The sequence below is a fragment of the Podarcis liolepis genome (genome assembly GCF_965112155.1).
Source record: "Podarcis liolepis genome assembly, chromosome: 3".
Taxonomy (NCBI): Eukaryota; Metazoa; Chordata; class Lepidosauria; order Squamata; family Lacertidae; genus Podarcis; species Podarcis liolepis.
Window position 1 is genome coordinate 11,451,478 of NC_139557.1, and position 27,068 is coordinate 11,478,545.

The 27,068-nt window shown below is 45.0% G+C and overlaps 1 protein-coding gene across 6 annotated transcripts in view; it reads left to right on the forward strand.

The window, feature by feature from the left end:
- PAK5 (p21 (RAC1) activated kinase 5) overlaps positions 1–27,068 on the forward strand; it is a 134,521-nt gene that overhangs the window by 76,913 nt on the left and 30,540 nt on the right. For all 6 annotated transcript variants that reach the window (XR_014524231.1, XR_014524232.1, XM_083495919.1 and 3 more), the window contains 2 exons: positions 10,947–11,732; positions 25,462–25,956. Coding sequence is in view for 4 of the 6 variants with exons in the window: in XM_083495919.1 (XP_083352045.1) it covers positions 10,947–11,732; positions 25,462–25,956 (1,281 nt within the window). In the remaining 2 variants the exon portion in view is untranslated. The remainder of the gene's footprint in view (positions 1–10,946; positions 11,733–25,461; positions 25,957–27,068) is intronic.

A 27,068-nucleotide genomic window follows, 5' to 3' on the forward strand; every position in this document is an offset into this window, starting at 1 on the left:
TCAGCAATGAGCCAGCTCAAAGCAAAGGTTTGCAGCCAACTGCAGAAAGCAGCCAAGAACAGGGAGGCTTTGATGTTAGTCAGGCAGGAGAGGGCTGGCAGCTGCATACTTCGACTCTTCCTGACCTTGATGAACAGGATGATAAGGCGGTAGCTGAGAGCGGGCTGGAACACAGCCAAAGCTTGCCGGAAGCACAATCAGGTGCGAACAAACCCCTCGCAGACTCAGAAGAGGTTGGAGCTGATCCAATAAGTCTGAGGAGTCGGCGAATGGGAGGGTTGTTAGATAGGAAGCAAAACAAGAGACGTCAGTGTCAAAAGTTCAATATCTGCTGGAGACACTGGAAGGAGTCTTCTTGAGTAATGGTGCCAGAGCTTTCATTAGAGCCGCCAGAACTATCTGTTTGTTTTTGCAACAAATCCTCCTTTTCAATTAGCTACGCTTACTGTGTCAAGCTGGGAACCCGGGAACCTGATACTAAGCCAGCTAGAAGAAGAAGAAGAGTTTGGATTTGATATCCCGCTTTATCACTACCCTAAGGAGTCTCAAAGCAGCTAACATTCTCTTTTCTCTTCCTCCCTCACAACAAACACTCTGTGAGGTGAGTGGGGCTGAGGAGCGGGGAATCGAACCTGGTTCACCAGATTACGAATCCACTGCTCTTAACCATTACACCACACTGGCTACCCTTCTTGAATGTGACATTTGAGTGACTGATGATTTCCCCAAGGTATTGATGCTAACCTACAATGATACTGCCCTACTGATTCCATAAAAGCAGCCACAAAATAATGAGTGAGCTGCACATTGCAAAATCTTATTTCATTTACTCTGTCTTAACACCTCAAATAGTAGTGATAGAATGCTTATCCACATGTTTTACTGGCTCTGTTATGAAGAAGCAATGATCTAGATCTGCCTTCCCCAACCTGATGCCCTCCAGATGTTTTGGACCACAATTCCTATCAGTCCCAGACAGCAGGGATTATGGGAGATGTAGTCCAAAACGTCTGAATGGCACCAGGTTGCAGGAGGCTGGTCCAGATCTAAAGTACTAAATTACAAATGCTCAAAGACCAGGTGGAATTTTCCTTTCCTATCCACCATTGCCATACGACAATCTACTTTGGAAAGTTTCAAAAGCAGTTTGACATGTGGTCGTGGAACTGCTGTTTGAGAGAAGCAACTCCAAAACCACCTTAGCCATGTCAAACTAGTTTTGTACTTCTTTGAGTATTGGACAACATGGCTTGATATGATCAGGAATCATATCAATCTTAGAAAAATATTCCCAGAAAAGCTTTGATCCTAGATATGCATAACTGGGACTAAGTTCTATAGAATCAGGATTTTTAAAAATTCACACACACACACCATTTATGAAATGAAAAATCAAGACCGTTTTCTGAAAGTCAATTTTTTAATCTTGTTAGATTTGAAACTTTCCGAAATGTCTGAGATGATTTCATTTCACCATTGGGGCACTTGGTTAAATTGTCGCTCCTGTCAAGAAAGGAATAAGAGTCACTGCTATATTTCCTTGCTAATTGCGGACTCTCAGTACCAAACACAAGGTGGCAGCAGAAAGTGTTTCAGCATGCAGATAAGGCGTCATCTGCTTAAACAGAAATGTGGTGAGAGTTTTGTTTAAAATAAATCCAGTGTGATGAAGTTGTCATTTGCATGTGATTACCCTTATTAAGGGACTGCTTTCTCACTTCATAATCTGAGATTGCAACCGATGTATGCAAATTCCAAGATTTGAACAGGCAACACATCAGATGCTTATTAGGATGTGTGATTGACCCCTTGTTCCCTCCATAAGGGATAGGAGGTTTTTTTGAGCACACCAGTTGAGTTCTCATCATACCCCATGCCATGCCTTCTGTGTTTTCCTGCCCCAAGGTCATTCCTTGAGGCAGCAGGAGGCAGCAGAGACATGCTGCTCCCAATCTCCAGTGGGACATATTTTCCCACTTGGAAGATGGTACTACAAGTCCCAGAATCCTCAAGGAGATATCTTCTCTGCAAAGATTCTGGGATTTGTCCTTCTCCGACATGCTGGCAGCAAAAGATGCTCTGCACTTCTCTGCTACCTGCCTCCTGATACATTTGGGACCTTGAACAAGGGAGGCAGCAGAAGAGGATTTTAACCAGAATAGAGGCAGATTCGTCTGTTCTAGGTGGTGATCACAGCCAGCTTGGGCTGCTAGTCTGAGCAGGGTGCCAGTCAGAAGTTCAGTCACCAACAGGACCTTGGACAGCTCTCAATGGAGCTTGGCTTAATAGCTTATGAAAGAAGAGCTCAGATGTTGCTTCAGCAGCAATCTGGAGTCCACTGAGGGTTTATACAGGCTGCAGTTCAGTTTAGTTTGTTCCCCTACAAGGAAAAGCCTCCTAGTTTCATAAACAATGGCTCTCTGACTGAACTGAAAATATTATGGCTTGACAATGGTTTCAGAGGTGATGTCCTTGAAATCCAAGGATGATGCTAATGCAAACTCCTCCAGCTGGGGAGGCAGGGTATGGGTTTTATACCCTCTAGGGAAGGGGAGGCAGAAATCATCACTAAAGCACAATAAAAAGGACATCTGGAGCCCCCCTCCCAACTGAAAATACAGGGAGCAATTAGACTGGAAGGAGGCAGGGTGTTTGCTTCATACATCAGCAGTTAAAGTGCCTTTTTATCCATCTCTGGCAATAGAACTGGGGAAAGCTGTACAGGAAGTTGCAATACATGTAAGTGTTGGGGTCTGTAAAATAGTGCTTAGTGGGTCGCTGTGTCTCCAACAGGGTAGTGTGAAACTGATATTATGCAGACGGCATATAATAATCATTAAATGGTTCTAGTCTTGAATGCTAAGTTGGTCTGAAAAGGCAGGCAGCCCACTTGTCTGGAAAATGCATACAGCTACCATGCTGATTTATAACTTACTATTTATACAGTGTGTGCATTATTATAACTTGCCTACATGGTAAAAAGTGCTGTGCCAGTCTCCTCTGGTGTTCACTTAAACATGGATATATGTATATGCAGGTGGTGCTGTGGTCTACACCACTGAGCCTAGGGCTTGCCGATCGGAAGGTCGGTGGTTCGAATCCCCACGACAGGGTGAGCTCCCGTTGCTCAGTCCCAGCTTCTGTCAACCTAGCAGTTCGAAAGCACGTCAAAGTGCAAGTAGATAAATAGTTACCACTCCAGCAGGAAGGTAAACGGCATTTCTGTGCACTGCTCTGGTTTCACCTGAAGCGGCTTAATCATGCTGGCCACATGACCTGGAAAAACTATCTGCAGACAAGTGTCACTCCCTCGGCCAGTAAAGCGAGATGAGCGTCGCAACCCCAGAGTCGTTCGTGACTGGACTTAACTGTCTGGGGTCCTTTACCTTTTATGTATATGCCACAGGACAAATTAGAGGTTTGGACCATAAGGAGAAGACCACTTGTTGTAATGCCTGGGAAGGAACTCTCTGAGTCATTGCAGCAGCTAATACAGAAATTATCTTTATTAGTTAATATCAGGCAGTCGATACAGCTACATTGGCATGAAAAGATAATAAGCACATCAAAGTTTCTGCAATGTGCAGTAGTGTGGGTTGGTATGACTGCAACAGCAGATTATGCCCAGATACAAAGCTATGATGTCTCTCAGGAACAAAGTGGAATTGGGATGCCTTGTTCACCATTCTAAGGGTCTTTCAACTGCTTGTGGAGCCAACTCTGCCAGGGCAAACCTATATGCTTGATTAATATGTAATGCTAGCATATGAGATTGAAATTGGCAGCTAGTCTAGTGTGATGGATTTGCATGGGATGCTTTTACATGGGATGTGGATGTAGCAGCAATTGCATTAACATGGCTGTGCAGATCAGGGAGACTTATCATGCAATCCTATTCATATCTGCTCAGAAGAAAGTCCCACTGTGCTCAATGGAGGGCCGGTATGGAGTGAAATGGCCTCCCCAGTTTCACCATTCATCCGTTTTGGGTGCAACTGTAGAAACAGCTTTAATATTGTTGTGGCGATCACACAGGGTCCCTGGACATTTGACGGTCTTTAGATCCCTGTGCCACCACTGTGATTGCTTCCCTGCTGCCACCAACCCATTTCTCTCAGATACACACGGAGTCCAGATAGTTGTTAACATTAAACCAAATAAACAAGTTTATTTTATAAGGATTAACAAGTTTATGGTTTCAGATAATTTTACTTGTCAGTTTCTTAATCTTAGTTTCTTTACCGGCCTATACCTTCCTAATAACTTCTAACTGATTATCCCAACTGTCTATCTGACTCCTCTTAACAGATTCTCTCACTCTCTTACATCAAACTATCCCAACCCACAGACTTATCCTCCCTCTCTCTTCTCTAACATCTGACTGACTCCTCAACAACTCTAACTCTAACTCCTCCCTTGGGTTCCCACTGGCCAATCACTTCACACTCATTTAACCCTTTCCTTATGACCCAGCATGATGTCACACACCCAGGAGGCAAACGCCACAATTGTCAAATATTATTTTTATAGTGTTAAAGGAAGCACTGGTGGGGGGTGGGAATTGTAGTCCAAAACATCTGAAAGGGTAAAAGGTAAAGGTAAAGGATGCCTGGACACTTATGTCCAGTCAAAGGTGACAATGGGGTTGTGGCACTCATCTCACTTTCAGGCCGAGGAAGCCAGTGTCTATCCACAGACAGCTTTCTGGGTCCTGTGGCCAGCATGACTAAACCACTTCTGGTGCAATGGAACACTGTGACGGAAACCAGAGTGCATGGAAACACTGTTTACCTTCCCACCACAGTGGTACCTATTTATCTACTTGCACTGGCATGCTTCCGAACTGCTAGGTTGGCAGGAGCTGGGACAGAGCAACGGGAGCTCATTCCATCACGGAGATTTGAACTGTCAACCTTCCAATCAGCAAGCCCAAGAGGCCCAGTGGTTTAGACCACAGTGCCACCCATGGACACCAGGTGGGCAAAGATTATCCTGCTCCTTCTGTTCCTCCACTCTTATCCCATTGCTTTCTTCATCCACCAATATCCACCAATCCACCATTCAGTATTTAAGAGGAATTTCTCAGGAGAGTGTTTTCTGAGAAATTTTCTTTTTTATCCCCATTGCAGAGAACTCCCATCTCCCGGCAGAGAGAACATTTGGCAAAATACTGTCTCCCGGTTTCAGCACCTACAGACAGCATGGAGAATTTTGGGAGGCCATTTTCACTCAGCCCTAAACCCCCTCTCCACCCATCAACAGAAATAAAATTGGATAGAATCAGACAGAATATGGGTTTGAGTTAATGGTCTACTAGAAAGAAACTATAATGTTAGCGTCAGAACTCAAACCAGCCCAATTACCCTGGCACCCGCTTGTGATAGCCAATTTATATTAATGGCGGATTGGGGAGTTTATCATTCACTATTTTCTGAAGTCAGACATGGTTGTTTATACTTAATTTATCTTTAAGGATGTAAGTGCCTTTCCCTCTGTATAAAGCTCCTTTTCCCCCCTCAAATATTCATTAATTAATATGAGAACATTAATTACTGTATTTTTCTGTGTATAAGACTAGGTTTCCCCCCCTAAAAAAACAATGTCAAAAATTGGGGGGGGGGTGTCTTATACACAGATACATCTCTCTCTCCCCGCCCCCATTATTTTGAATTGGAGTCCCCAAAAATAGGGGGCGTCTTATCCATGGGGGCGTTTAGGCCGGGCTCTTCAAAGGAATCTTTCACAAATGGTTGCATGTGTGTATGTGTTTGTCCATTTTAGTTGATACTTGTCCTTTGAATGCACACTTAGAAATACACTAGTTTTTTAAGGGAAAAGAGGGAATGCATCCTCAACATGAACATAAAATATAGAATTATTTGCTTAACTTGAGTTCTTGTTGGGGCAAAGCGGTTAATCATCTACTTCATTATAGTCAGCGTTAATACAGTAGTTTTTAAACAGGAGCTGTTTTTCATCTCCTCTTTGTAACATGGCGAGACAGCTGTTCTTGCAGACAGATCCATTATAGCTTATCACTAGAGAACAGGCCGCTAACATAACACCATGAATTATGGCTATTGTCATCGGCAGCCAGAACAAATGCCGGAACTCGTCAGAAAGCAATGGAAAGCAGAGGATATCTGCTCTTAAGGAGAAGTGGGCTTTAACTCAAAGAGATTGCCTTTCATTGATTTTAATGTATGAGAGTCGCTATGGCACAGAGGCGTGGCATAACTCAGCGTTGCGATATTGATTTCTCCCAAGCTGCGTTCTGGTTTGCATTAATGCATGCTGTTTAGCACTCGCCAGAGATAGAGGTATGATAACAAATAGGAGCTGAAACTGTGGGGCGGTGCATGCTCTCGTCTTCACTATGCACAGTGATGCCATGTGGGAGAATGCCCTCTTCTTGTCCTGCCCCCTGCCCCTGTTTTGAAACTCCTTGAGAGCATCTTGTACCTCTGGTCAACTCATTGTTACAAACAATAAAATGGGTGTGTGGGCTATGAATGCATGTTGAAAGCACAAGCCTTTTGCTGGGAATCACAATTGGGGATGGTGCAGTTGTGATCAGGCTCGGCTTGTGGGTGTCAGGGACTGGACTGAGGAGGAATGGTAGGAACCACCACCACCCCTCTTCCTGCACCTTCCCAAGAAGAGGAGGACAGTATAGATTTAGAACAGTGGTTTGCAGAAGGTCATAGTTCAGAGGGGAGAAGCTGGGAAATATTGGGAGAGTAGCAGGAAGGAGAAGCACCAGGGGGAGACAGCTGACAGACTCAGTGTCTCTAGAAAGCATTCCTGACCACCACTCCTCTCCTAGGACCAGGTGTGCATTGAGAGTAGTAGAACAGAAAGCAGAGATCAGCTGGCGCAAGGGTGATGTAGAATAGGAGAGGTGGAGGGAGTGGGACTTTACTTGGAGCAACGCCATTACCTAGAGAGAGACCTCATTCCTTTGTCTCTCGCAGTGAATATTGAATAAACTACTTGGTAAGAACTCCTCTTGTTTTATCTGCTTCTTTGCTGCCACCATGGGAGGGGTAGGAATCCCTGAAGCCTGACAGTGGGCTTCCCGTGGACATCTGGTTGGCCACTGTGAGAGCAAGTGAAGGTCTAGATGGATCTTTGGTCTGAGCCATCAGACTCTTCTTAAGTTCTTAGGTAAGGTCTGATGTGAGATACCAGTTCAGCTCACCTCCTAGGAGAATATATGCCGCTTGCCTGCAACTATGCCTGGCTAGTGTTGTTGGCAATGGGGAGACAATGGAGTTCACCTCCAGCAAGCAGTGCGTTCGGAGATCCTGGGCTGCCCAAATGACCAGATCCCTCCTCTTGGCCATGCTGATGTGATCCAATGGAAAGCAGAGTGATACGTTTGGCACCAGCTTGGCTGCAGGAGTTGCAGGAAGGAGCCATACAAGACGCCATCCAACCATCTTAGGGACTCCACTCCAGATCTGTGTAGGGTTTACTCCTGAGCCTTTTTCTCTCTCAGAGATATCCTGCAAGACAGCAGAAGTTATCCTGTAAGACAGCAAGAGTTTTCCTTCGCCATATGTCTCTGGTGATCAGTCCTCCAAAGAGGAAACCAAACTCTCACATAGCACTGTCCTGGGACTTCTCACTGCTTAGCAGTATGAGGGACATGCAACAATATTTTGGAATGTTATACTATTATGAAGGAGGTGGCCCTCCAGGTGTTATTGAACTACATTTCCCATCATCCCTGACCATTGACCACATTGGTTGGAGCTGGTAGAGAATAGAGTCCAACGATATCTGGAAGTTACCATGTTGCTTTCCCTCATTCTATGACCATAAATCTACTGAGTTTCCCCACATCCTTGAGTGTTAAGAAGTCCCACAGGCAAGTGATACCAAACTTTGGTTTCCTCTTGGAGGAGAAATCACTGAAGATTAGCAACTGTGCCCTAAATGAATCCTTTTGTAAGGTTTGGGTTCTTTTATATTTAAAAAGCAAAAACATAATCTGGCTTGATTTTTCTTTAAAAACATCTGTCCTGTGTAATGCAGTTTGCAAATATCCAACAAATATGACCATCAGGCAGGCAAGGGCCTGTTGTTGATGATGATTTCTTTTCTCACAAAGTGATCCAAAGTAACTTTTTTAAAATCACACACAACTAAAAACAACCACAAAACCCTAAGAACACAGCTAGAAAATCAAAAGGCAGGATTAACTAACCTGACCCCATTAAAAGAGGTCACAGTTTTGCCCCTAAGTTTAAGAGTCAAAAGTCTGGGCTAAGAGAAAAGTCATTGCTCCCAAATATGTAGATAAAATTTGTACCTCCTTTGAAGCTCACACAGAGGGTTCCTAGCTGCTGGATCCTGGCATGATCTTTAAAGCCCTAAATGCCCTCAGCCCTATATATCTGAAGAAGCGTTTCCATCCCTCTCATTCTTCCCGGACACTGAGATCCAGCTCTGAGGGCCTTCTGGTGGTTCTCTCATGGAGAGAAGTGAAGTTACAGGAAACCAGACAGAGGGCCTTCTCGGTAGTTGTGCCTGCCCTGTGGAACACCCTCCTATCAGATGTCAAGGAGATAAATAACTATACAACTTTTAGAACACATCTGAAGGCAGCTTTATATAGGGAAGTTTTAATTTTGGTGTTTTATTATGCTTTTATATTTGTTGGAAGCTGCCCAGAGTGGCTGGGGCAACCCAGTCAGATCAGTAGGGTACAAATTATTATTATTATTATTATTATTATTATTATTATTATTAGTGCTATTTTTCTAGAAAAAGAGGTGCTGAAACTCACCATGAACCTGTACTCTTACAATGGCAATGGCACCCACCTGAGAGGTGCTGGAATTGAGTTCCTCTCAGTTCTGACTGAAAAAAAGCACAGATTATTATTAATATTATTATTATTATTATTATTATTATTATTATTATTATTATTAACCAGTGTCACCCACTGCCCATGTCAGCTACAGGAGGCCTTTACAAAGCCGCAGTATCTGTGCAAATCACACCCTTCCCTGCCCCCATCTCTTTTCCTATCGCAAGGAGTAGCTTTCTCTTCAACGCATGGATTTTCATCAGGATTCAGGGCCAAGTAAGTGAAGGTGTCTTCAGAATTCCTCCAGGAGGTGGTGTGTGGGGTGAACAACCCCAGATAAGGCACAAATGAAAAAGAGCTGTTTCAGGTGGAGGAAGGGGAATAAATCATTTTGTATGCACAGACAAAATAAGGGAGGGAGGGAGAGCAAGGAGAGAGAGAGAAGAATCTCTTCTGCCTTGAAGCCTAAACACAGGGAGAATATTAAATCGGCCCTTGTATCTGAGCAACATGTTGACACAGGGGAAGTGGGTTTCCCTTGGGTGCTTCAGTCTTGCATTAAATTATAAAGCATTTCATTGCCAATCGTGCTGTTTTATGATGTGGTAATTAAATATGAATGGGCTGTCAATTGAAACACAGTCACATTACTGAATGGCTTCAAAGTCAAAGGGGAGCACATCTGCCGCCCCTCGTTCGACCCTATGGTTTCAGTATCAAAAGCCACAAAACAGCAACACCAGCTCGTAATTGCAGACAGAAACCAGTGCAAGCCCGGCCCTCTGCTTGCCTCTCAGAGCCGTGGGGATGGGCCCCGGCGGCAGCACCACCCTCTCCAGCTGCTGCTATGAACTGGCCAAGGGAGGAGGCTAGCTGCTGCAGCCATGGAGAGGTAATGGGATGCTCCTTCACTGCCACCGCTCAAGACAAGTTGTGGCTCATCCTCCTCCCCAAGCTTGGCAGCAGCAGCACTGGTGGGGGGAACAGGGACAAATCAGAAGCCAGGGTGGCTTTCATAATTCTCGGACTGTCCCTGGAAAATCAGGACGCTTGTGGGGTATGTGTCAGGCTTCCGGGAATCCGATCACCCTCCCTCACAGCTGGCTGCCAGAAATGGGAAAACAAAACGTTCTTACCAAGGTAATTTATTCAATATTCACAGAAGGAGACGTAGGATGTCTTCTCTCAGACAATGGCGTTGCTTCGAATAAAGTCCCGCACCCTCCATCTCTCCTATTATACATCATTCCTACATCAGTTAATCTGTGTTTTCTGCCTCTGAGATTTCTGTTCTCCTACTCAAAGCCCACCAGGAGCTGGGAGAGGGAGGGTCTGGCGTGCTTTCCAAAGACACACAATCTGTTAGCTGTCTCTCACTTGGTACTTCTTCTTCCTCCTCTCCCATTATTTCCCAGCTTCTCCCCTCTGCAGCCTCTGAACTGTGACCTTCTGCAAACCACTGTTCTAAATCTATGCTGTCTCCCTCTTCTCTGGGAAGTGCAGGAGGAGGGGGACGGTCTCCACCATTCCCCCTCAGTCCAGTCCCTGACAGGATGGCACTCTAGCTATTTCCAGACTTCTGGCCCATGAGAAGCGAGCAGATTATTAAAGCTCAGTTTGAGATGCCATGAAAGCTGTTTAGAGCCAAAAAGAAAAGTATCCCTTGTATATCTTGTTCCTTTTCTTCCTTCTGCCTCACAATGCCTTGGTAGTATTACCTTAAGTGTTCTTTTTAGGGAAGAATAAAGTGCCCAATAATAAGCAGACATCCTGTGCTCCATATCCACTTGTATAAGTAAATCTAAACTGAGGAGTGATTTCTTTTCATTCACTTGTATGCTGGCAAACTAGTTGTTAGCTTTGCCTGGCACTGGTACAGACTGGCATCAAGTAGCAATTTATTATAATAGTCCCTACTTGTATATGCAGTTTTCAACAGTATGCAATAATGCATCTTTAGGAGGAAATGACATTTTTTTTGTCCTAAAATGTTACATTTGATGGAGGGACATGGCAGGCTATCAGCCTGATCCTCGCCGCACTGTTGAAATTGCTCTGCTCAATAGTTTTATCACAGTAACATGAAATCTAAGACGGTCTTTAATCAAAAGCTATCTTCTGTTCCCAGACCATCGTTAGAGGAAATAAACCTTGCAAGGATACTTCAATCAATGGATTGCTCGAAGAATTCGACAATATCTCTGTGACACGTTCCAACTCGCTCCGGAAGGAGAGTCCTCCCACCCCTCGCCTGGGACACGCCAATCATATCGAAATTCACCAGCAGGAAAATGGCTACATCACGTATTCTCAGTATTCGAGCGAGTCGGAGACCGCTACGGACTTCCTTGCCGAAAAGTACAGAGACAAGAGCATTCATGGGGAAGAGTTGGACAGATATTCCAGGGGCAGCTGTGCTGCCAAGCAAAATGGGCACATGGCAAAAGTGAAAGCCAGCGAAATGTATTTTTCGGAAGCTAAGCCCCTGAAGTCTGATATCTCTAGGTTCTTGCCAGATTATCATGCTCACATGGAAACGAAAAGCAAACTGAATGAGTATGGTGGCTTGAAGCTGGAATATCAGAGGGCTCCTAGCGGATCGTCCCTGGATTATAAAGAACCTTTTCATTTCACTCCTTCTAGGACTTCCATTCACAGTCATTGCTCAGGAGAGAGACTAGAGTACAGTGACAGCGACTGGGCCAAGGATGATTATGACAAAAGGCCAAAGTCGTCCTATGTAAACCAGACAAGCCCTCAACCTGCCATGAGACAGAGGTCCAGGTCAGGCTCTGGTCTCCAAGAGCCAATCATGCCCTATGGAGCAAGTGCTTTTAAGTCCCATCAGCAAGGCCATTCGTATAGCTCATATACCTACCCTCGATTATCAGAAACCGCAGCAGGCATTCCAAAGGTAAACTTTTACAGGTCAACCTTTTCGACATTGTGGTCATTTCAGTATTTGGAGTTGAACACTTATTTTGCAATCTGATTTTAGCCCCAGTATCCCTGTGGGTTCTGCAGAAGACCTGGTTTCTTCCCAGGGAGATGAAAGGTTCTTTAACATAGGCCTCTGAATATGTATGAAGGTTTCTCATTTTTTTATTGTTCGATTGGAACCAGTGCTACTTCTAAAAATTGGTATTGGCACTAAATCGAGCTGTGTAGTTCAGTGATAGGTTTTTTGTTTGTTTGTTTGTTTGTTTGTTTGGCCAACAGATACTACTAGAGATGTTCAAAACCAATCCATTTGTTGCCAAAGCACCTATGTGCTTCATAATATCAGATCTAACTGAAGAGAGCCTCAGATATCTGTGCTTTTAGGTGTCCCTCCAGCAGCTATCCCATGTGTATCCAAATATGGGTGTTCACTTCATTTCTTCCAATGGGAGGTGCATCTGGATGGGAATCTAAGTATGCATCCCATAATGATCTATACATTTTTGGCTAGCTGGTACAAGAGTTTCCATACCCAGCTACTGCTCCCTGCCCACCCCCACCCCACTGACTGCCATCATATAGAAGAAGTTGCCTAGGCAGCCGATCATCATTTGTTTTCCTGGCAGATAGTAAACCAGACAGCAGTGGAAAGAAGTTATATTTCAGGACAGTCAGACAAATAGCAAAAATGAGGGTGGTCCGATTGCTGTGGCATCCCTATACATGACACTCAAATGCACAGCTGCAAAATAATGATAATAATAATAGCCAAATGTTTATCTGTCCCACCCCACTTCCCATTACGTTAAATAGAATTTGCCTGTTGTGGGTCCTAACTCTATGTCATTAGTAACTCCACTGCAAACAAGCGAAATCCAGTGATATAGATCTCCAATAGGTAAGTTCTCCAATATGTTAAAGAGGAGGGAGTCAGTGGGTGGTTGCTGTTCTGGGCGGCACCCACACATTCAATGCAGTGTCTAGATTGGCCCATAAATCAAGGATGTCGTTGGACTACAATATGCACCATCACTGACCATTGGCCCTGCTGGCTGTGGCTGATGTGAGTTGTGTTCCAACAAAATCTGAACGGCCATAGGTTCCCCATCCCTCCTGTAGAGGCTTGATAGCTTCTCCTGTGAGCAATGCCATGGTTCTCATGAAGCCAGGTGCCCCAACTCTGGTGGGCCAATGTGTCTTCACCCTCCTCAATGTTTGTTGGAAAGGGGCCACTCCCCTTATTGTGTGTGCATGATGTCACATGGATCACATGTTGTCAGTTCAGTGGCCGGCTCCTCCAGGCGATGTGACGTCATGCAGGTGCAACACGCATCTGGCCCACTCAGTCTTGGGGGCAACCTAGTGCCTCCACACGAGGCATCGTTTGAAACCTTTCCCCATGAGGATTTGAGCACATATTCTCAAAAATACGTCTCATATCTGAGTGTTCCATGTTAAAATGATGCTTCTGATTCACAGTTCCATTCTATACATGACTGTGCAGAAGTAAAGGCCCGTTGAGTGCAATGGAACTTACTTCCTGGTCAGTGGATATAGGATTGCAGTGCCTGTTTCATCCGTCTGTTCCAACCAGGCTACGATTTCCAAAACAAATAGTGTTTTTGCACAAGGAAAAACAGATGTCTTCCTGGGGGGGAAATGGTGATGGTTTAAGTCCAAAAATCAATTAATGACATAGATTATTTAGCTCCCCATCCTTATTTTTAGTTAAGGTTTGTTTTTTGAATTACCTCTGGGGATGGGGGTATCTAAATTTTGACCCTTCTTCTGTAAAGCTCTCTTGACATTTTTCAGTGACATCAATATCATCCTTCCAAAATGTTAACCATATCCTATTTCTAGACTGAGTATTTCTCCTTTCCAAGTGCCTGAGCATGTGCATGGAACACTATAGCCTAAATGCACAGACACGAGCAAGCCTTATGAAACAGCAGATCCATACCTGACTGCTATTGCTGCATATATGGTTGAGCTTCAATTGATACAAGCAACTAGTTAAAGTCTTTGCTATGGAGAAGACTTTTGCAGCAATATATGCCGTTGGCCCCAGAACAATCCTGGTGAATTCTGTAGGCTTATTCCAGAGTAAGAGCTAGTTTAACTGAGCCTTTTAGAACTGTACAATAAGAGCTGATTCTACCCATAAATGCATAAAAGGAACCCTGATGCATCAATCCCCATCTAATCCAGTATCCTGTTCCCAATGGAAGCCAACCAGACATCTTCAGGAAGCCCAGAAATCTGGGCATGAAGACAGCTCCCTTCCCATGCTATTACTATTATTATTATTATTATTATTATTATTATTATTATTATTATTATTATTATTTATTTATTTATTTATACCCCACCAAACTGACCCACCACTACCTGGCTTTATCCTTAACCTCTGAACTTTTTCCATCTTGCCCATCTCATGTTGATGGAATGCTCCCTGGGTGGCAGCTATGGCTTGATTTCTGGCAGCCGATGAGGAAGGGCTGGACTATACCACTTCGGACTGCCGGGACGGGGGTCACAAGATGGAATCCTCCTCCATGGGGGTGGAAGCCACTGCTACTCACTAAAAAAACCTTTGTGCAAGACTGCCCTAGAATTTTCCCTGGCATGTTAATTTTTTATGTGCAGGCAACATTTCTTGTCTGGGAGACTTCCTAAGAATGTGAACTTCCACCTGCATGCTGGCATGGTACAGCCCAGATAGTCCCATGCTATTGCTGTGTTGTTCTGTGCTCTGACTTGCATGCTGCTTGTGCAAAGCAGTAGTAGTAGTAGTAGTAGTAGTAGTAGTAATAATAATAATAATAATAATAATAATAATAATAATAATAATAATAATAATTCATTATTTATACCCCACCCATCTGGCTGGGTTTCCCCAGCCACTCTGGGTGGCTCCTAACAGAATATTAAAATACAGTAGTCTATTAAACATTAAAAGCTTCCCTAAACAGGGCTGCCTTCAGATGTCTTCTAAAAGTCTGGTAGTTGTTTATTTCCTTGACATCTGATGGGACTGCGCCACTACCAGGAATGCCCTCTGCCTGGTTCCCTGTAACCTCACTTCTCACAGTGAGGGAACTGCCAAAAGGCCCTTGGACCTCAGTGTCTGGGCTGAATGATGGGGATGGAGACGCTCCTTCAGATACACTGGGCCGAGGCCATTTAGGGCTTTAAAGGTCAGCACCAACACTTTGAATTGTGCTTGGAAACATACTGGGAGCCAATGTAGGTCTTTCAGGTCCAGCGTTATATGGTCCCAGCAAACTCTCCCAGTCACCAGTCTAGCTGCCGCATTCAGGATTAGTTGTAGTTTCTGGGTCACTTTCAAAGCTAGCCCCACGAAGAGCGCATTGCAGTAGTCCAAGCAGGAGATAACCAGAGCATGCACCACTCTGGCGAGACAGTCTGCGGGCAGGTAGGGTCTCAGCCTGCATACCAGATGGAGCTGGAAGACAGCTGCCCTGGACACAGAATTGCTGTGCCTCCCCTCCCAAAAAACCCCAAACCCACATTCAGAGATATACTGCCTCTAAGGATACCATTTGGGTATCCTGCTTATCTATGACTTTGTCTCATTTCCCTGCAAAGCCATCTGAGCTGATAGCCGTCCCTACCGCATCTTGCAACAGGAAATCCCACAAGTTTATTGTTCTTTGTGCTTGTCGGCACATTCTTCCATTCATTCCAAGTTGGCATTCTGAACCTGTTCTGCATTTCAGTTCGGCCCCATGGCGAATCCAGGGGAGGACAGGCTATGTGACACATTTCATCACATACCTGAACTGCAGTCCACAATGCCCGCTGAGTCAGTCTTCATTTCAGTGAATCAGCTACGTGGGGTGGGAGAACTGCACTTCATTTTATTTAACTGAACATGTCAGGGTGGGGATGTCCATTGTCTGTTTTCCTCTGCTATCCTGCAGAGACGCAGTTATCCGCCTACGTACCCATGGAGGCTAGATTTCTGGATCAGCGCTTTCGATTGCATTCGAATTAGATGGCTCACTCCCCAGCCACCCCCAGCAATCTCTTACACCTTGCTCTTTCGAAGTCTACAAAATGGTTGTTTCTTGTTGCTGCTGATGTTGCATTCTCATCCTGTACCTTCTATTTCACTTTCGCTCCCCTCCCCAGAAAAAAAAGTGAAATGAGTTTTTTAAGCAGGAGGGATATCCACCTCCTAGCAACTCAAAGGCCCTTTGTGCCAAAGGGAGAATATCCTTGCTTGTGTTACACAGAGAATAGGCAGCACAGCTGCTGCTGCTGCAGCAGCATGTTCCGTTTCAGTGCTGTGCTTTTGATAGATTTCTTGTCAGAACTTAATCTGCTCTGCTGACCTGGACCTGAACAATCAGATTCCCTTCCCTCCCACCTCTTTCCATTTTCTTCAGTCATTCAAAGAATTTCCTTTGGGAGATTAATTAAAATATAAATGTCAAAAAGAAGTATGCAATGAAACAATACCTATAGTGCATGCCACTCTCTGGATTTTGCAATGCTGTGGATCTCTATGCTTAGTCCTGATTAGAATTAAGGTGTGTCAAGATTATCTTTTGTTACGCATGTCACAGAAAGCAATAATAATAATAATGGAGCATCTTGAGTCATAAGTGTGTGTAAAATATAAGCATGAGTGCATTTTACAAAAGCTTGTTTTGTTTTTCTTTTTTCCTTAAACCTGTCTCTTGTAGTCGGCCATGCCTTTAAAAAAAATGCTACCGCTGATTCAATTCATTAAAGTAAATTTCAAATCACTAACATGGGAAGGTAATTAGACTCTATCTAACATGTGAGCTGTCCACATCATTATCAAAAGACAAGGAGGAGAGGCGGCAGAATAATTACCAACCAACCTCTTCTCAATAATTTGCTGGATATTTGTCAAGAGCTTTCTCATGGAGAGAACCTGTAACCATTAATTTAAAAGGTGGAAGAGGACCGGCAGATAGACACGCTTAATTTCAATGATCTAAAAGAAAGAGAGAAGGCAACTGCTATAGCTCTTCACATAATTAAAAAGCAAACACAGCAAAGCCTCTCAAGATGTGGTCTAAAGCCACATGAAAGAGAACCTTGTAGAAGCTAAGCAGTCACTATCTGGATGGGAGGCCAGATGGGAAGCCTTCTGGCTAGAATTCCATCATGGAAGGACAGTGAGATATGGTTGTAAACAAATATATATAAATATAACAGCTTCTGCATTACAAAGTTGTGCTCATCCCAGATTCTCACATTGAAGTTACAGGAACCCATGCTACCTTGGTAGGATATCAACTTTACATCTGGTTTTGTAGCAGTTCAGGGATGGGCATCTTCAAGGCATGCTTGGTTGCAGCCAGGTTTCCTTCATTTTTGGCTTTCAAACTTTCAGTTGTCATGATCTGAGAAAAGTTTGAAAAGGTATAGCCTCAGACACTCAGAAAAAAACAGAGAGCAGGCCTTCTAATGAACCAGAGATCTTTAGAAAGGTCTACCACCCAAAAGAGCAATTGGTCCCTTCAGCCAAAGTGACAGACAAATGCCATTATTTTCCTCCATACCTAGGGTTTTTTGAGATGCTCATCAACGTTGGCAACAGAATATGGAATAGGCTCGACCTCTTCCAGAGAGGCTCTCCTTATGAATGCAAGCCACCACCACACTTGTACAAATAAAACTGAAACTGAGAGGTCTTGCACTAGAGGAAGAGTCAGCGAAGCAGCCATCCATGCACTTAAATTATTAGCAGTCAGCCTCCCATGTTAAGCATGGTGCTGACCCAATCCCCAGCAAACATGGACTCCTTTGTCATTTTGCGAGATAATTAAAGCAGCTTGCCATTAATTCATGGGTGAAATAATCACACGAGTCTATTGCCGGCACCCAGCTCATTTGTATCTCTGAAATTTGCAGCTCTAAAACACAGTTGGCGGTTCCACACTTGGTGAATAGTCAGCAGTTTTTGGAGCCTTTGGAAGCGCTCTTCTTTGAGAAAGAGAAGCCCAACAGCTCTACACTTCAGATACGCCTTCTGAGCTTGCAGGAAGCCTTCTTTCTATCAAAGCTTGCTGTGAGATTAAAAGACGAGCGAGTCCGCCGGACACGAGAGTTTGCCAGACGCTAATCTCTGCATTAAATCTATCTTCCTCCATTGAGTACACCCTACTCACAAACAGTGCAGCCTACAGTGACAAATTGATGCTGCGGCGAACTCCCTTTCTCCCCTCCGCCCCACCCTGCAGTCTTAGCATAAAATGGTCAAATGATGTTCCACTGCAGAATTCAATTTCACAGTTCAGTTGGATCCTTGATTACACTGCCAAATTCAGATTAATGTGCATTTAACTAACATGGATCAGGGAACTCCTGGCTGCCAGCCAGCAGTAAAACTAGCAACGGAGAGCTGTTTAAGAGCTCTATGCTTTGTCCTCCCTGTGCGCCACCACTGAAATTGATTGATTAAATAAATTCACAGCTATAATTATTTGTAATTGTGCTACATCATGAGTCTGTGTCGAAACCCCCACCCACGTCGGAGATGTTACACACATTATCCCAAGCTCTTTTGCTTTGAACAAAGCTGAAAATTATTCCTTTTCAGAAATGGTTTACATTTTCTGTTGTTAATCTTGCACCTTCATAGGTACAATTTCCTCAGACTGGCTCAGAAGAATATTTGAGAATGTCAAGAATAAATGGATAAAAAGCTAGGTGGGACATTTAAAAACAACAACAACAACAAAGAATGCAGTAGTCTGAATTCTAACCTCTCGCGAGCAAATCTGATTAAGCGTCAATGTAAAACATCATTGTCATCTTGCAAAGACTGCCACTGATTTAATTTCTTTTTGACTTTTTGATTTAAACAATAGGATTTTTTTAAAAAGAGTTGGTCATTTTAGGAAATAATTCAGGAAATGGCTAACTCCTGTATTTTTTCCTTGAGAAGGCTCCTTTTAAAAAGAGGCTGAGCTCCTATTTGATGTGCCCATCTTATAAATTCCCTCAGGGATGAAATCTCATTGTGTGATATTCTGTGCTATATACACATACGGTGGTGCCCCGCAAGACGAATGCCTCGCAAGACGGAAAACTCGCTAGACGAAAGAGTTTTCCGTTTTGGAGGTGCTTCGCAAAACAAATTTCCTATGGGCTTGCTTCGCAAGCCGAAAATGTCTTGCGAGTTCCTGCGGGTTTTTTCCCCTTCCCCCCCTTTTTCTAAGCCGCTAAGCCGCTTATCAGCTGATCCGATAAGCAGATAAGCCGCTAAAAGCCGCTAATAGCGCTAATCCGCTAATCCGCCAATGGGCTTGCTTTGCAAGACGAGAAAACCGCTAGACGAAGAGAATCACAGAACAGATTCTTTTCGTCTTGCGAGGCACCACTGTAGTTCACTCAAGTTGCATGTATGCTACTGATTGGAGATTACACACATCAATATACAACCACACCCAAGGGTGCTTCTCAAACTTGGGTCCCCAGCTGTTGTTGGACTACAACTCCTATCATCCCTAGCTAGCAGGACCAGTGGTCATGGATGATGGAAACTGTAGTCCAACAACAGCTGGGGACCCAAGTTTTCTCTCCAGATATTGTTGACTACCATCCACGTAATCCCTTGCCATTGGGCATGCTGGCCTAACCCCCAGCAAACATGGACTATGTTTTCATTTTGCCAGATACACAGCTTTGTAACATTATAAAGGAAGCTGGGGAACTATTTTTCCAATATCTCTTCATCCAAACACATGGAATGCCTGGACCATTAAACCTGTGAATTATCTGTTCCTACAGGTTATGTGGAGATGCTACATCTTTTGGTTTTGAGTCTTTGCTAGTGGTACTCTCCACCAGTTAAAGATTGTTAATAAGTTCAGCTTTTTGGCTTTCACCCAATTGATCCATCCATCCATTAATTAGAATAATATTTAAATAAAGTTAAACATTGTAAAACCACATGAAAAGTGGCTATTTAAAAAAATGATGAAAGAAGGATCCTTTGTTCAAGCCCACATTAGTTCATTCCCTGCCATCACCAGTTCAAGGGCTTATGGTAGCTGGTACTATCAAAGCCTTAGACCTTGGAGAACCAATGCTAGCTGGGCACTACCAATCAAGACAGACTCAAATTTCACCCACTGGGAGGCAGCTTCATATGCCTAGAGAAAAGTATTTACCTTAAAAATAGCATTAAGGTAAACAGCTTTTAAATGAAGCATAAATAAAATACTTCAGTTAAAATGCCTTCTGAGAACAAGGAAGTTCTAGGTCCACTGTATTAAGAACATACAAAGCTGCTGTATGGTCCATACGGTCAGACCAATGGCCACATAGTCAGACCAATGGTCCATCTGCTCAATAACGTCTTTGCTGACTGACAGCAGCCCTTCCTGGAGATGCCAGGGACTGACCTTAGGACCTACCTAAGTTCTACCACTGAGCTGTGGCCTTTCCTCATTGTGCTATTGTGATAGATTCAGGTTTAGAAAGGCCATATTGAAATATTGGCATTGATTTCAGTGGACCATTGGTAGCTTCAGTCACCTATAGCTCATACTGTGAAGAACATAAGAAGAGCAATGTTGGATCAGACTGAAGGTCCATGTAGCCAAGCGTCCTGTTTCTTACATTGTCCAGAAAGCCCACAAGAAGAAGATGAAGTCAATAGACCTCTCTCCAGCTGTTCCCCTCTCAACAGAAACTGGTATCCAGCACAGATCACCTCATAAAGCCCCATTGACAGATCTGTCTTCTGTGTATTTGTTCAACATCTCCCCCCCTTTAAAGCCATCTAAACCATAGTCATCACCACATGACAGCCAATTCCATAACTGAATTATGTGCTTGGTGAATATGTCCTCGCTCTCATCAAAATGGAATCTACTGCCATTCAGTTTTATTTGTGAACACCATTCTTCAAACACACACACACACAGACACACACACACTTTTCCTTGAAAACCTTCACCTTCCCTCGTAGGAAAGATGTCCCAGCCTCCTGATCATATCACCTGCTGTTGTCCGCATTTCCCCCTGCTGTACAACATCCTTTTGTGGAGTAAGAAACTAAAATGTTCAGAGGTGCTAAGACCACCCAAACAGGTCAAAGGATGTCTTGAACCAAGGATATTTGTGCTCCATACAGAACCACTGGCATTACAGCAATTTACCCATAAGGCAGTGGTGGCTAACCCAGGGCTCTCTAAGTGTTGCTTGACTCTACTCCCATCCTCTCCTACCAGATATCTGCCATCTTAAAAGGCTATTTTAAGCCTGATTCTCATCAAATGGCCTGTACTCAGATACCTTCAGCAGCCTCGTGCTTTTGAGTTTAGAATCATAGATGCAATGCAGGAGTCTTCTCACAACTCACAAGCCTGAGATTAAGAGCCTCATGCTCTACTGGCTGAGCTATCCAGCAGCTAGCTTTTGTCTGGTTCTTTTCAGTCCCAAAGGTTAATCAGATCACAAATTATTTTACATCCACAATTAAACCTTTAGTTGATAATCTAGTATGTGGTAGAATGGAAATCGCCATTCATTTGCAGGAGCCTGCTATAGCAACTCATTGCAATTTCATTATTTTTGAGCTTAATGCAAGAGTGGGGAAGCTGCAGCCCTCTTGGACTACAACTCACATCATCCCTGACCATTGGCCATGCTTGCTTAGGCTGATGGGAATTGGAGTCCAACAACATCTAAAAGGCTGCAGATTCCACCACACCTGACTTAATGTATGGCCTCTGATAAATTGTTATCCTTAGGCACATTAAAATGCCTGTTCTGAAGACTGGGTTGTTGTCAGGGGTTCAGGAGCAGAGGCAAGGGCAAGGGAGGAAACAGAGAGCGAGGGGGAGGAGGCAGAAGAAAAGATGAGTGACGACGACGACCCGAGATCTCCGAGTCTTTCCAGTGAATCAGAAGATTCACAGAAAGGAGCACCAGTGGCCAGGGCAAGGGGGGAGACTAGGGGGACACCCCAGGAAGATAGAGCCAGAGGGGACTCAGAGGGGAGCAGTTGGAAATCGGGACCAGCGTCACCGCCAGAGAGCAGGGAAGAGGAAGGGCGCCAGGGATCAAGCGCTGGCAGCTCACAACAGGAGGGAGGGCACGAGTCAGGAGTGGCCACACCTCCATCGGGGAGCGAAGAAACGGTTAGACGGAAGGTGGAAGGTTGGGCGCGCGCGCCAAGTTCAAATGCACAGGAAGGTGGCGCAGTAGGCAGCCCGGAAAGGGAGCCAGGTCCTAAAGCCCGGCGCAAGGAGACAGGAGGGTCCGGGGGGTCAGCGTCAGAAGAATCCCGGAAGGAAGAGACCCCGGGGGGCAGAGGGACCCAGAGAAGAACAGTCAGGCGGAAAAGGTGGAGCAGGGCTAGGATATTAAGTTGGTGTACAAGGGGCGGAGACTCAGACGGAGCTTCACCGATCTAAGCATAAGACGTAGAGTTGCACGCAGCAGCTTGAGAATGGAAACTGTAACTCAATAAAGACTTTTATTTAATGATCGCTGGCTAGCGTGATCCTCTGTGAGCTAGGATCTGGAAGCAACTCTGACAGTTGTAAACTAAACTATTTCTGAACTGTTGTGGACAGTATGGAGCATCTCCTGTCCAGTCAAACAAGGGGAATGGTCAGGGGAATTGGTTGCGTGTTGTACAAACAGATGTTGCTGCATCAATCTGTCACGATGGACTTTCATTTGATAGGAAACTGTGTTGCTTCGCAGGCTTCAGAATGCCAATCAATGTTGTGCAATAATATCCCCTCTAACCCCATCAAGAAATGGTTAATCACACTCATTACAGGGGGTACAGGAGAGAATGTATCAGAGTTTTACGTGGCACTTGCTCTTTGCACTGTGTTGTGATCCATCCTGCTGTCAGACACACCGGGCAGCAGCAGCAGCTGTTCTGCTCAAACCACTGACAGCTAGAATCAGAGCAGATCAGACTTACCCCAGTAGTGGCTGGCCAGATGAAAGCAACTTCTTCCTATTACATTAACAGTATGAAAGGGAAAGGTCTTATCCACACTAAGCTTTTCTCCACTCTTTCCAGGCATAGTCTGCTCTGTGTCCAAACACCTTTTTTCTTGTGGCTCTAGAGCAGCGGTTCTCAACCTGCGAGTACCCAGATGTTGTTGGACTATAACTCCCATCATCTCTGAGCTCTGGCCTTGCTAGCTAGGGATGATGGGAGTTGTAGTTCAACAACATCTGGGGACCCACAGGTTGAGAAAGGCTGCTCCACTGTGAAAACTTCACAATCGAAGCAAGCATCAATCTGTGGGAGATCTGAATCAACATTTGCTCTGATTCAGCTTTAAAGAGGGGGTTGTGGGGAAAGCTTTTTGGGGGGAACAACCCGAGAAATCCTCAGATGTGGAGCGTTAAGGCATGGACCTCTGCCTGGAAAGAGTTGGCCAAAAGGTAACTGGGTTTTAAAAAGATTTGGTATGTAGCAGTCTGTAGCGTCAGATTCTACCGGTAGATGATTTCAACCAGGGGCGCCAACTATAGAGGGCAGAAGGGGCTTCAGCCCCCTCAATATTTATAGGCAGGGGGCTGACCCCCCCATATTGAGAGGACCGACATCCCCCGCTGCTGCCCGGTCAACACTGGCCTGCTGGGCGAACTCTGGCCTACCAGGTGGGGGTGGGAGGCATGGAAGGTGATTTTTACCCTCTGCCCCTCCCCCCTAATATCACATGAATCCACCCGCCCCCCAATGTGTGTGTGTGTGTAAGTCAGCACCCCGGATTTGGGCTGAATAAAAGTGCAAGAAAAACCCAGACTGCTTCAGAGAGGACAATAGTCACTGTGATTTTGGAGAGCGATAATATGGTCACATTCCACTGATGAGGAGATCTTGCCAGTTAAGAAAGGTGCTGAGATTGGCATATCTGCTATAGGGTTGAATAACTGTAAAGACCTGAGCTGTGAATAAGGTACATAATGGGACTCCTAAAATCCCATTCAAGTCGATGAGACCAGCCTTAAGTGTGCACAGGTTTGCAATTCCAGTATACAAGAGCACATGTGCTGCGGAAGCAGCTATTCAACCCACAATGTGTGTTTAGTAGCTCTGCAACCCATGGTAGAAGGACACAAATGTAGGGTGAAATCTAGTGGGAAGTTCTCCTGAACATGAGATGAATGGGACCTGCGATAGTTCAATGCAGCTTGTGCAGGACAATTTCTTTGTGGATTGTGCCCATGGTCTGAAGGCTAGGTCTGAAGACCAAGGATGAGAAGCCAGTGGACCTCCATATCAGCCACAGCCAATGTGGCCAGTGGTCAGGGTTGATGGAAGTTGGAGTTCAGCCACAGGTTCCTCCCCTCCATCTGGCTTCTGTAGAATCGGCTGCAATTATCTCTACTAAAGTCAGAGAAATATGTGCCTTGGAAAAGCAGGAAATCAGTAATATTTGAAGACGCCTTGTTCTAAATCAGATTACTGGCCCATCTAACTAAGTGTCACCTGTGGCGACCACCTGATGGTCCCCTAGGGTACAGGTAGAAATATTTCCCACCTTTGCTATCAAAGATCCTTTTAACTGGAGATGGCAGGGTTTCAACCTGGGATCTTAGGCATCCAAAGCATTTGCTGTCCACGAACCTGTGACTCCCCCTATGAATGACAGTTGCCTGCAATCTACCTGCACCAGAGTTCAACCAGGTGCTTCCTGCTGCAGCCATCAGTTGCTCCCTTCCCTAACCACTGAGCTGTGGCATTTACTCTTATTGAAATAATGTGTTTCATTGAAAGAGATTACTGTGTATCGGTTGAAAGGAGTAGCATATAATCATAGATTGTAGAGTTGGAAGGGACCCTTCCCTGAAATGCAGGAATATGCAGCTGGCCTATATGGGGATCGAACCTGCAACCTTGGCATTATTGGTACCGCCAAGTACCAATTGGTTCTAACCAAGCTACCCACTTAGTAGGGGCCAGCATTTGGTTCCTGAGAGATGTATTGAGTAAGAGCTGGCTATGCTCAGATGGCCCAACTTGAGAGATGCCACAAGAGCAATCACATCCCGTCATTATTTAGGAAACACTCAAAATAATAATAATATACACTGACCGTGGCAAAGTTTCTTTCAGAGGTCTCAAAAAACAAAGACCATCATGCTCTACCTCAGTCTCTTTCGCCTGTTGTTTGGTTGTTTTAACTGTATCTTGTTTTGAAACTGTTTTGTGGGTCTATGGACTGCAATAAAGATATAATAATAATAATAATAATAATAATAATAATAATAATAATAATAATAATTTATACTCTGCCCATCTGGGTGGCTCCCAACAGAATATTAAAAACACAATAAAATATCAAACATTAAAAACTTCCTTAAACAAGGCTGCCTTCAGATGTCTTCCAAAAGTCAGATCACTGTTTATTTCCTTGACCTCTGGTTGGAGGGCGTTCCACAGGGCGGGCACCACTACCAAGAAGGCCCTCTGCTTAGTTCCCTGTACCCTCATTTCTCACAGTGAGGGAACTGCCAAAAGGCCCTTGGACCTCAGTGTCCAGGCTGAATGATGGGGGTGGATCCTTCAGGTATACTGGGCCAAGGCTGTTTAGGGCTTTTAAGGTCAGCACCAGCACTTTGAATTGTGCTCGGAAACGTACTGGGAGCCAATGCAGGTCTTTCAATGTACGTGAAACCACGCTTACCTGTTGACTTGCTTCTTTTCACAGCTGGATTATGATCGAGCACAGATGGTTGTAAGCCCACCGCTGTCTGGGTCAGACACTTACCCTCGAGGCCCAACCAAGCTACCTCAAAGTCAAAGCAAAGTCACGTATTCAGGCAGTGGCTACCAGTACCCAGCAGTCTATCACAAATTCTCCCACTATCAACACCAGCCTTCTCTCCAGCCAAGCTCACATTACATTTCCACAGCTTCTTACCCAAGCTCCCCAAGCATCACTTCAAGTGCTTATCCTCCACCAAGCTGGGGCTCTTCCTCAGACCAACAGCCCTCCCGGGTCTCTCACGAGCAGTTCCGAGCGGCCTTGCAGCTGGTGGTGAGCCCTGGTGACCCTCGGGAGTACTTGGACAACTTCATCAAAATTGGGGAAGGCTCCACTGGTATCGTTTGCATTGCCACAGAGAAGCACACGGGGAAGCAAGTTGCAGTGAAGAAGATGGATCTCAGGAAGCAGCAAAGGAGGGAACTGCTCTTCAACGAGGTATGTCATTTTGGAAGTGTGGGAAGGTGCTTCCACCCTACTCATTTCAGCTGGGCTTGAGCATGCTGTTAGATTGTGCCCATTGGTTTTAAGTAGAGGTAAGGAAGCCATGCTGGGATGCGGGTGGCGCTGTGGGTTAAACCACAGAGCCTAGGACTTGCCGATCAGAAGGTCGGCGGTTCGAATCCCTGCAACGGGGTGAGCTCCCATTGCTCGGTCCCTGCTCCTGCCAACCTAGCAGTTCGAAAGCACGTCAAAGTGCAAGTAGATAAATAGGTACTGCTCCAGCGGGAAGGTAAATGGCCTTTCCATGCACTGCTCTGGTTTTCCAGAAGAGGCTTAGTCATGCTGGCCACACGACCCGGAAGCTGTACGCCGGCTCCCTCGGCCAAGAAAGCGAGATGAGCACCACAACCCCAGAGTCGGTCATGACTGGACCTAAGGGTTAGGGGTCCCTTTACCTTTAAGGAAACCATGTGTGGGGTGCGGGTGGCGCTGCGGTTAAATCACAGAGCTTAGTGCTTGCTGATCAGAAGGTGTTAGATTGTGCCCATTGGTTTTAAGTAGAGGTAAGGAAGCCATGCTGGGACGCGGGTGGCGCTGTGGGTTAAACCACAGAGCCTAGGACTTGCCGATCAGAAGGTCGGCGGTTCGAATCCCCGCAACAGGGTGAGCTCCCGTTGCTCGGTCCCTGCTCCTGCCAACCTAGCTGTTCGAAAGCACATCAAAGTGCAAATAGATAAATAGGTACTGTTCCGGCAGGAAGGTAAACGGCGTTTCCATGCACTGCTCTGGTTCACCAGAAGTGGCTTAGTCCTGCTGGCCACATGACCCAGAAGCTGTCTGCAGACAAACGCTGTCTCCCTCGGCCTATAGAGCGAGATGAGTGCGCAACCCCAGAGTCGTACGTGACTGGACCTAACAGTCAGGGGTACCTTTACTTTACCTTTAAGGAAGCCATGGGGAACGAGGAGAACTGGGCGCGGCACCTTGAGCTCCTTGGAAGAAAGGTGGGCTAGAAACATAATAAAAATAAAATAAAATTAGAGGTAAGCTTGCCTCCGGATTGTGCCCATCAATTCTAATTGGACTTAAGGATGGCACTGAATTGG